The following is a 12253-nucleotide window of genomic DNA, read 5'->3' as shown; positions in this document are numbered from 1 at the left end:
CTTCTAGAACGTTCCTCATTCGAACTTTTACATTGCGTTTGAGATGCAACCAGCGTGTTGTCTTGTAAAACGTAGCGTCTCTGATTGGAGGAGGCGTTAACTTGTTATAGCATACTTGTTCTCGTCCTGAATATAGTGTACCTTATTATGACAACGTGTAAATAGAAATGGTACACTAAGGTAGAAGGGGGTGTGGAAAGGGTCATAGATTTGTCATTTTCATTATTTTTATTAAGCTATATTATAAGCTATTGCTATATAAGACTTCCCCCAGCACGTCATGAGATACATAGCCTCTTCCAGTATCTTCCATTTCACTCAGCCCTTTGCATTTCTTTATCATATTGGCACTTTTGTGGTTTTATTGTTGTCTTCCATTTCTTTATTTGTATTACACTCCTTTTACCGTCGCGGGTCTATATTCTGTGACTATTTTCTCCACTTTCTTCTACTTTCAAACGGCAAAAGCTTGTATTTGAATAAAATATTTGTTTTATTTTTCTACACATGCCGATTTTTACTGTCTTCATAATTATTTTTTAAGATATGATTATACCTATATGGCATTGGCCATATACAAAGTAAATTTTATAAAAATAAAAATGAAGTATTCGTCTGACACCTTTCAAACATACTCAGTCACTTGATACCGTAAATTTGTTTATTTTTTATGCGACTACACGATTTTTATATCATATTCTTTTCAATCAGAAAATACAATCAATATACACATTCAATAAAGAATCAGATATTAAAATAAGAATCATGAGTGAGATGATATATCCAGATAGTGTGGAGAAGCCCACTCCGGCAAACCTTCCAGAATTTGTGCCGTTTGCCTGCGGACAATTAAGGGCATCATTTACTGTATTGGTCCAGACCAAAATACAAGGTAATTCTATGAATTTACTTAAGTAGTTTTCACCCAGAATTTCTGACTAAAATTAAACAAAAATGTGCATATTCTAGACCATTAGATTTTATTATAAACTTCTCACCATATATTTAAATGATACTAGTTGGAAAATGTCGTAATCAGTTTTAAAAATTCTGGAAAGTAATTTATTTTGAGAAAGCTGGTTAGAAAATAAAACATTTATATTTATTTGACAGACGAATACGTGAGCAAAGTGGAGGATAAAACGAAAAAGTTAAAAAAATCTGTGGCTGTCATTCAACAAAAATCTTCATCAGAGGAACTGGAGCCAAAGAGTGTTGTAATTGAATCTGATTTTGATGAAGATGAAATTAGAATTACGGCCGTAACAGATACAGCAACCCAGTTGGTAGGAGTAACAATTAACCGCTGCGTAGAAACGCCACGTTTGCTTTTGAAAATAATAGGAATGTGCGTACCATTTTGTCCGTACTTAAGAACATTGACACTACAACGCTGCAACCTAACTGGCCCAATAGTTTATGAGATTGCCAAGTTCCTTCCAGAGTCGCAGATTACAGACGTCAACCTCGACGACTCACCCATAGCGAGCGCCGATAGAAACTACTACTTGCTTGTAGAAAGACCTTCAAAACTACGCAGTCTTTCTTTGGCGCGTTGCAGTTTCGCCAACATTGACTGTGAATTATTATTCGCTCAATTAGAACATCCACATCCCGCTTCTAAAACACTTATGACGTTAGATCTCTCCGGCAACTTTATATCTGATACTGGAGCTCACATCATAGGTATCTGTTTACGAAGTAACAGAAGTCTACAATACCTCAATCTTTCTGGCAACCAGATAACTGACGATGGCGCTGCACACATATTAAATAGTCTCATCGAGTTTCCATTAACTGCTGATGAAATATTTAGGAAAAAGATGCGATTTATGGACTATTTGAGAATGAAACGAAGCCTATACGAAAAATTTTACAAGGAAGTAAGCACCACAATTGCGGGTAAGAATTTTGATGAGTTCAGTAAGGCAAGCAAGAGAAAAGCACCTATTCAAGTACTTGCAAGGGGAGGCTCGAAAGAGTTGATAGCCACCAAGGCAGAAATGTTGACAGATGAGCTTGTTGGGCGTTACTATGATCCCTTTGGTATAGAAGAGACAGTTTACAGAGACAAATATATATACTCGATTGGGAACATGTCACTCTGTTGTCTGAACTTAGCATACAATAATTTGAGCTTCTTGAGTATAAAGAAATTGTTGCAATTAGTGAAGTACCAATACAACTTGTCAAAACATTCAGGAACAGGGCTGTTGTACGTGCAAGTGGAAGGTAACAATTTGCCGTTGTGCCAGGAGACTTTTGTTCTTCAGAACTGGTTGGAGCAAGCGGTTCTGATGCGGACCATGCGCATGCATCCTCCTAAATCTCCCAAAGGCAGAGGCAAGAAGTAATATAACTATCATTACCGATTACCTTTTGCTTTTAACGTAATGTATTCTTGTTAAGTTCTTTGATAAGTTAGATTATTTTATATAATTGTTTAATTTCATTAGTTAAATTAATTTTATATTAATTTTACGTGGTATTTCTAGGTATGTACTCATATTAGTATTTGTTAAAATTAATATTGTAAGTTTTATGTAAGTATTTATTAAAATATTTAGAGTCCATTTGAGTTCAAATTTAACAGCCTAAAATATGAAGCGGTAGTGGTGTAATGATTAAGATGCCTGTGAAGCGAAACAACTACAACTTGTGTGTAAAACAATGACCACGACTCTCAGCCATGAGGAATACGATTATAAAGGGAGACTTACATAGAATATACTATCGAGTTATAGGTGGATAAACACCTATACACAAGAGGTAGGTCAGCTATATCAAACAGCGCCTGAACTCAAGATAATAATGACATAGCTTGAGTAAGCAATAACCATGGAGCAACAGGTGTCTCTGATGTAATCCTATTGGCTCGAAACAAAAGCTTATATATTGCTAGATATATGTTACTAATCAAAAATAGAGGAGAATATAGTGAAGGAAGGAGGAGGAATATAATGTTATTCTGGTGTACACCACGCACGATTGTGTAGCACTAACATGGCCAATTTAATCTAGACCTGGAATTTAACACTTGCATATATAAAAATGCGAATCGTCACAAATAACTTATTTCTTTCTCATGCTATTTCAAAATCTGTGTTTTCGATAGAACTTCTCATAAAAGCCTAGTTTTTTTTACAGTGTCTCTACGAGGAAAGTGCATCTCTGGAGAATAATTCATCGCCACATCTGTGTGCGTAGTGCGACTTTCCTATTAAAATCTCACGATCGAGTCGATTCGCAGTGAGACGCAAGTAACGAATCACATTGTGCTATTGTGACGCAACGACAACCACACCGCAATGTGATTGGTTTGCTGCGTCTCACTTTGAATCGGTTTGATAGTGAGAAGTGAAATGCAAACCCGTAGTAAATAAGACAAAATCTATTTTGGATTTAAGCGCTATCCACACATTTCCGGGTCAGGACTATCCGAGTTATCAGTTTCAGTGTTCCCGTCAGGAACGTGCCATCCGTTACCCGCATTCACACATTTCAGGGAAATTGGTGTCAGTGTAATCTGTTTATTTAGCTGATACACATACAACACGATGTCTTTATTTAACTAAGAAGAATTAGCAATTATTGCAATAGTAGTATGCATAAAGTATATTATTATTATGCCGGATAAGTTCTATCAACCTTTCGGTGTTCATTTTGTACCTACTTACTTAAAAAATCGTATCTCAGATCGTCCGTGCCTCACAGAGTGCTCCGGGACACTGATGATCCGGATGCGCCTGACACGGGGCTGTGTGAACGAACTCATGCAGATTGTACGTAACAGATTTCCCTGACGGAACACGGCAGGGACAGGAACCCGGAAATGTGTACCCTTAAGACGATTCGATGCTAATATTACGAATTCCGAAAACTTTTTCTGATAAATGCTTAAGAAAAATATCGTAATGTTAAGAATAGTTTATTATGTGATAACTTTATTTTTTTTGTGTCCTATGATGTTTTAATAATTATTGCTTTTAAATCATTTATGAAATATTTTGACACATTAATTAAACAACGAACTAAAATTTAGACAATTTCCCAGTGCCAGGTGAGTTAATTTCAAAAATATCATTCGTTATCTCTCTTTTAATTTCTGTTCTACCAGAAAAAAAAAAACAATTTTCAACATTTTAAAGCGATGTGATTATCCGATTTAATCTAAAAGCCACAATTATATTCATATAGGTCAGTTATCAATAGAATCTAAAGCAAAACCGTGTATTGTGCATTAGTTGGTATGATTACTGTGGTGACATATTATTAAAACAATTTCATACGTGTTCTATTAAATTTCAAATTCTATACGAGTTTCATTCCATTTCATCAAATAATTCTAAGAATTTGGGAATGGAATTGGGAATTTCCTTGCCACTAAAAGATAAAAAACCTTGATATCTCATTTAAATCGAATCTTCAAAATTGAAAGGTTTAATTGCGGTTTAGTTTTGGGGCGTCATGCACCAGAATACAACCGGATCACGCAAGATGAGCGAGAATATCTAATTAATATTTGCCGTACCTTATTTCGGCTACACACTATCGAATGCATAAACATGATTAGATTGTATGAGTGCTTTTATTTACGTCAACGAAAAACCAGCAACCTATGCCAAATTCACCAAGTTCAGCGAACTGGACCGCGATAGTGTGTAGGCATCATTACGTTTCTATTTTCGACAATCAAAATTACATTACATTATAAACATAATCATAATTAATACAACGTTTTCCGTTACTATTTTCTGCAATGTTGCTTGCACATTTCCCTTATAGCTTCTAACACACAAAATGAACACATTCACGTATATTATGGCAAGTTACTATGCTATACTACAGAAGACCAGACAAGTTTCTGCTAGGCCCTTCACCTATCTTGTTCTTTGGCTGTAATTTCAACTCTTGCGAGATTTGACGCAAACAAGTAAAAACAAATGTATTCTACTAAGCAAGTAATAGGCTCACATGATGGGAGGTGGTCACAGTCAAAGAGCCGATAACGCGCGTGCCATCCCTGGTTTTGCTGACGCCCGCATAGGTTGTGGTGACCACTTCCCACCAGGTGTGCCGTATTCCTATTTATTCGCTAGCGCGTTGCCAGAACTGAATAAATGTTTTCACGGCCTTTCTTAATATACCTTATTGATTTTGATAGTTTAAATTGTCAGACATCTATTTCGTGCTTCGAATAGCCTTATCCACATAGTAGCATTAATCAACTGCTCGCCTCGAGTAGTCTCCACCAATAAGGTTGTATATAACTCAGCAAATCTAATTTGGCTCTCTCGCCCAACCCCTCGAAGGGTTAAATGTATTACACAGGGTGTTAATATCACAGGTGCTAGCACATTGTTCGGCTTCGTATTGATATTTTATCGCGTAATCTTATATTTTGTATTAAATTTTGAGAGTTTTGCATCTTCTCTAATAATTGAAGGCATTTTGATATTCCTCCGGCTATTCATAAAAAAGTTAAAGCTAAAGTATGTTTTGTCTTGTTCTGTTAATGTCGAATGTTGGAAAGTGCGACAGTGACAAAACATATTTTAGCTTAAAGTATTCTTTAAGTTATTTTATGAATAATGGTGTTAAATTCTGGCAGTTCGATAATTACAATATAATCGACACAATGATTTTATTCGACCCGACAAATCAAAATCAGGTTTTGAAAAGTTATGAAAAGAAAGTATCATCGAATTAATGAAATATATGTTTTTATATTGTTATATGTTTTCAAAAACACACAACACTCTATATATTTGGTGAAAGTAAAATATATTATTAATGTTTGAATACCATTTCAGATTGTATCAATAAGATCGAATCGGTATTTTTGTTGTAAAACCGCAAGAAGAAAGTTGTTATTATGAAACTTGAGCGTTGTTATAAAATATGCGAAACTTATCCATCAACAAAGAACAAACAATTTTCATTATATCGTGGCATATTTGTTGAGTGCATAAGTGTTTATATAATAGTGAGTTCAAATCAGGATTCCTAATAAAGGTTTTTAATTCATAACTATATTAATGTAATAAGTAATGTAGTTAGCATCACTCTCACAATGGTCGATCATTGGATGGATGACCAAACGTGACCTTGAGCTCCTGCGTGTTTCGCAAGTCCCGCTTGTATATGCAGTCGTTAAAACCCGCCAATCCGCAATGGGCCCGCGTGTTGGTTTATCGATCCATAAGAAAGGCCAGTACCCCAGCAGTGGGAATGCTTATAGTGGGAATTTTACCCTAAAGTGCCATTTACTTCGATGCCTAAAGCCATAAGGCTCAATCGTTACCGGAGTGCAAAAACTTAATTAACACAGAATAAAGCTAGATTCTCAAAGTAGAGAAACACTAATTTCACGCGAGAAGACAACGCCGCTAAGACGTACGGCGCTTGTGACTCAAACAGCTCGCTTCTAGTCAGAAGTGAGCTGCAAAAAGTAAAGACAGTGTATTGTACGCTGGCTTATACAGGTTGACCTTTTAATAACTGGGATGTCGCCGATACTATGGTAGATGGGACGTGTTCTAGTTTGTGACGCCACTTGTGCGAATATCCTAGCAGCGTCCTGCGCTGTGAACGCTTAAAATACCCAAAAATATAATTGTCTCGGCCGGCGCCCAATACGAATTTGTGACTTTTGGCGTCAAGACTTTAGGTTCTTGGGGCAGAGGCGGTTGTACAGAGAGCTCAACAAAAGGCTGAGGGAGGCAACAGACCTAACCTCGCACATTGACCCTCACTCAGGTAGCTTTCATATTTAATATAAGAGATCATATTTACAGCAGCTACTAGTCACTCTAATAGAGATAGAACTGTATCATAGATTTTCCCAGTGTAATGGTATGTTGGCGTTACGCGAGCATAGTGTTTGTAAATCTGTATTCATATAAATTTACGACATAATTTTTGTTGCATTTGCTGCGCCTCTCTGTCTTAGTTTGTTTCTCCCTGTACAGTTCAGCTTGGTACTAGGAGTCCAGAACGTGCAAGGAAACGTTAAACCGACAGACAAACAGGCTCATTACCGCCGACTTGCGCCGAGTCGTCACATTCACTACTCCGACATAAACTTCGCAGTTTTATGGTGCCCTGGTCCGTCGCCGATGCATTCATACTTCTTGACTTCTAAAGTTTTTGTGTAATTATATTAGCTTTTATTTAGTTTCACCTGGGCCGATGTTTGCTTGTCTGTCTATAATCAAATCTTGCAAGTTAGATTTCTCCTACTTTTGTCACAGTTGGACAGTTGTCCTCCAGAGTTGAAATTTCCCACGTGGCTTCAGATTCCATGACAATGCATTATTATGATTAGCATTAGATTACCTGACGGTGCACACAAGATCGGCTCCCAACAAGGGAACTCCTCAAAGAGTGATGTGTGAGTAAACCGTTGAGGAGTTCCCATGTCTGGAGTCTATCTTGTTGCAACCCCGAAAGCAACCGAGAAAATGCAGAGATGACAGATTGTACATCAGGCAGTTGGGTTGATAGATAATTATTTAAATGGTTTTTATTAAATGAAATGAATGATTCTCAATATATTCAATTCAAATGTAAGAATTCAATTACTTATATTACTTTCAAAATTTTAATATTCATTACTTGTAATATGTACACCTAAAATATTGTTATTAAGCCTTTTTTAAGAATTAAGTTTCAAAAACTACGCTTAATTTTTATTAATTTTCAAACAAATGTTTGGAAATCCAACAATATTACTCTACTCAGTGCTTATTTCGAAATTAAATTTTATTGGAATTTCTCTTAAAATTTTTACTATTTGCTAAATAAAATATTATTTTATGTAATATTTCGTCATATTAAAAAGTGTGACAAAATGATGTCATTGACGATCTCCCATCAACGTGAGTAGCACCAGTCATCAACTTTGAAGATGACCTTGACCAACGCGCCGCTGACGATTAAACAATATGGCGTACTTGGCATTTTTCTGCGCAGGTAACAGTTAATCTTAAAGTTAACTAGTATACAACTCACTTTTAATGTTCCTATTAAAGCGTCAGCCTTCCTTAACCTGATTAACAAGGACAGAATTCGATTCTTTATGCGATCCCAGTACGAATTAGTGGAATCCTTTTCCAACAGATAAATACAGCCGAGACCTACAACGATATACAGAAAAGTATTGATCACCTATCCCGTGACTGACCTACAAGAAAGTTACTTAACCGCCACTGTTCCATATCGATTGCGCAAACGATATAGATAAAATTAAGAAGAAAACTGGAATAAGTATTTTAAAAAAGTTATTTTCGAACATCGTAGACCGATTGTATCTTAAAAGGTAGATAGTTTGCTGCGCTTTGTCCTACAAACACTTCGTTTGCCGGGCAGTATGTTGGAAATCCCAACACTAAATTATATTTTTATTTTTTACTATAGCAACATTTACGCTCACATTTAAAAATGTTTCTTTCTCTTCCTCTTTGTCTTTCGTGCCAATAAAAAGTGCTCCCAAGTAATTTCGGCATATTTATTTAACCGGCTCCGAAAAACTACAATAAATTACAGTCCACTGCACCACGAGCCGTCAATTATACAAGTTAAGTATAGGTTAAATAAAAGAGTGAAAGTTTTGTCCCGTATTATGACCAAAAATTTCATTTCATAAAATATTTTCTGCAAATTAAAATTTTGTCCCGTAAACTTAGCAATTTAATGTGAAAGTTCCAATGTACTGTTAGCACATCAACTTATTTAAATTTACGGCGAATTCGCCTCTATCACCACCGCAAAAGGGCCCATATAACATACAGTTGTCTGCGATTCTTCTGTCATAGCCGCAGGCGTCGGCAAATCCATTTATTACATTTTTCATGAGTTTCAATTAAGTTCTTTTAAATACCCTGAGGGATATTTTTCGATATAACTTATTTTTATAATCGCTATTATATCGAGAATAAATATTTTGTTCTTTGTCGTTAACACTCTTTTCAGATTTTATTCAAATCGCCTAAAGGCACGTGAAATTTATCGCAACGAATACAGCAGGTTAGCCAGTAGACAGACATATGCGAAATAATGTACTGATTTCCTCTAGATATTTTCTTTTACGACTAAACTAGACTAAGACTTTAAGACTGCTGTCCATGAGTCAGAAGGATATTGCATCTTCACAACAATACTATTGCATCCAGTAAACCCCTAATTTAGCTTGGGGCAAAATTAAACAATTGTATCAAATGGATCCCGGGTAACAATGAACCGGAACCACCTTTTTAAGTAAAACACTGAAGGGACAGAAATATTTTCATTTATTTTCATAATTTATATTTTATTTCATAAAATATTATGAAAAATATTGTGGTGGATGGGGGAAACTGGAGAACTCAGTCAGAGGCAGTCTGGAGAATCCCTAAGATCAGATGCATTTGCAAATTTTTATCCGATCGTCCAATCTCCAGGATTTTTACAAAAAAAAATTAACATCTTTGTAGAGTTTAATTTTAGCAAAAATATGTTATTTTGGATTAACTAATCTTTTATTATAATTTTTTGAAAAGCAACTTTATTCACTTTTCGCTTGTGTGCGGCATATTTGGGAAACTAAAAAATAAGCAAATTCCAACAAGAACCACGGCAGACTAATCAGCATCAATCACTTCAAATCACATTGTTTTTGTCTCGACATCACAACTTTGTAGTCTAATCGGGAAAATATGTAAATTTAACGAAGGAAATTAATTTTCATCACCAGAATAATACCATTTAATGGCGGCACTTGAAGCTCATGCCGTCTTTTAAGATATTAATTTTGTCAACGACCATAACATCTTTATGGGGCTTTCAATATATTACTTAATTAATTTAAGGCACCTAATATTAGCGCTGGTCTTAGAGTAACTATAAAATATACAGAGCGCAATGGTAGTTGAATGGAGTAAGTATAGTGTGGTGTTGAGAGTTTTATGGTGCATCGTAGTTGTTTGCCGTGCGTATGACTCTCAAACGGTACATTTCATTGAAGTTGGTACTACAATATAGTCGCAATAAAATACTCCTAAATAATAAACATTACCTACTGGTATTGTTTATTATTTAGGAGAAACTCGAAGAAGATTGATGTCGGCCAGAGAAATAACGTCTGATGTCTTCACAAGATTACTTTTGACGCAAAACTGAGAACGTACGAGGATGACAATTAGAAATTGAATTAAAAATACTAATTTTAACATGTCTGCTGCCTGAATTTTTCAATTTCCTTTGCATTTTTCAATGCCAATCTGAAAACATATAATATTATTTCATTTCATCAAATATTGTTGTAAACAATTAAAGTCTTTTGTTAGACTAAAGTCATGTGGATACTTTGTGTCATGATCTTATATCTTACGAAATTTTTGTACCTAATATCTATAATTATTTTGCTCGCGCTCTCTGTACACATGTAAAAGTTATAACTATTCTTTGGTGCTATTACTGCCCGTATAGACATACAGATTTACATAAATTTATTATTTCAATAAGTACTCTTTCAATTTATGTTCACATTGTATGATTCGCTTCGTAATTGAAATTCAAATTGAGATTTACAGGTGACTGTTGCATCAAGGATTTTAAATAATATATCTGTATTTAATGAAAATCATTTTATGAAATATAAAAGGCCTTGTTTTTCACTTATTATAAGCTTTATTATAAGCAAACTATTTGGTAGATTGTTATATTGAAAAACAACGCATGTCGGCGACCTAATTGTTGATCAATTTTTTATTTACTCTTTTAGTTTATTTATTTATTAGACACAACAACAATATATAACTTGTTAGATCTTAGTTCTGATGCTTACATTAAATTACAGATGTGGACAACATTAAATCATGTTAGATAAATAAATTTATTACATTCATTAATATTTTTTTTACATTAAATAAATACATATTTTTTTTACAAAATTTATAATTATAAATAATAAAGAAATTCCAGTTCGTCGCCACTTGGAAGGGTTGCAAGAAGGCTGGCAGCGTTACCCCTCTGAACCGCTGAATTAATAAATTGTTCAGTCTTCCATTTCATCATAGCATCGCTACAATTAAGGAAGCTATAGTGGTCCAACGGTTAAGGTGGTCGAATGGTTCGCTAGTGTATATCACTACTTGTCACTAGAGGTCGGTAGGTAATCGTTCAACACTTTCGTGGACAAAAGAAGTTTAATTGTTACGACTGCTATAGCAGTCAAAAGCAGTCGTGAGTCCGCGAAAGTATTAAGTCATGGGTCGATATGAATGAATGATCTCTAAAATTTCCAAATGCTTCATCTACTAATCACCATCTGTTACCGCAGTTAGACAATCATTATAGTAATTTCCACCTTCGGTACAGCTGCTGTGATCGAGTGCTTCTCTGGAACCATTGGCGCAGATTTTTCAGTCATGATATTCTTCTTCTCCCGACACTTCTCTTTCCTTGGAACTTTCCTTGTTAACTGTATCATTCTTGGGACCTCTCATTATATGGTCGATATATTCATGCTTCCATCTCTTCACTGATAGTAGAACTTAAAGCGGTATTATATGCTTTTATAGATTCTACTAATTACTAAGCAGTGAATGTTCAAAAAACCTCACGGTCGGTTTGCAGTAACTTTTCCAAGAACTTTCGTGATTCAGTCTTATTAACAAGTGGGATCATTATACTGAAGCTATTTAATTGACCCTTACAAATTACGACGACTCGTCACTCTGTTACTTTGGGGTAAACGCCCACAAGGGTGGGTTTTATGTTGTGAATTTGTATAAAAATCATGTTGAAAAGACAGCTTTGTTGGCTATAACATAAAAATATTGGTCCTAGAAATTAGTAATCTGGTTCTAAATCATGGTTTCATATTAATCACCAAAAATATAATTATGCTGTCAAAAGTAATTATTCTACGTTGACGAAGTCGCGGGTAGAGAGCACATTGATGTTGTTTTCAAGCGCGCGCTGCGTGCCGTGGTATATGATGTACGCTTATCGTATACGTATAGTCCTAAATACCAGATTGTGAGTGAGTAAAAAAATCTGTGTCACTCTAGTGTGACATTGTCTTGTCCACAAATGACTCCCTCGTAAACCCTCAAGCATGTTCCTCCATAATTGCATCACGTCACTTATGATTTCATAGTAGGCAACGGTATCTGTGCGTCTACAATCAGCCGAAATCCAATTAATTACTGACTGCACACGAGATTGCCGCTGTGTTTGATTGGAGAGCGTTATAATTATGGTTCGGTTG

General features: G+C 35.3%; 1 protein-coding gene across 1 annotated transcript; it reads left to right on the top strand.

Moving 5' to 3' along the window:
• Nucleotides 1-629: 629 nt before the first annotated feature.
• LOC128669582 (uncharacterized) lies at nucleotides 630-2584 on the top strand. Its single transcript, XM_053744491.1, has 2 exons — nucleotides 630-892; nucleotides 1114-2584. The coding sequence occupies exons 1-2, from the start codon at nucleotides 766-768 to the stop codon at nucleotides 2352-2354; spliced, it is 1368 nt and encodes a 455-aa protein (XP_053600466.1). The 5' UTR covers nucleotides 630-765; the 3' UTR covers nucleotides 2355-2584.
• Nucleotides 2585-12253: the final 9669 nt, after the last annotated feature.

This window comes from Plodia interpunctella, chromosome 4 (genome assembly GCF_027563975.2).
Source record: "Plodia interpunctella isolate USDA-ARS_2022_Savannah chromosome 4, ilPloInte3.2, whole genome shotgun sequence".
Taxonomy (NCBI): Eukaryota; Metazoa; Arthropoda; class Insecta; order Lepidoptera; family Pyralidae; genus Plodia; species Plodia interpunctella.
Note: the sequence above shows the minus strand (reverse complement) of the source record. Positions and strands in the feature narration are given on the sequence as shown.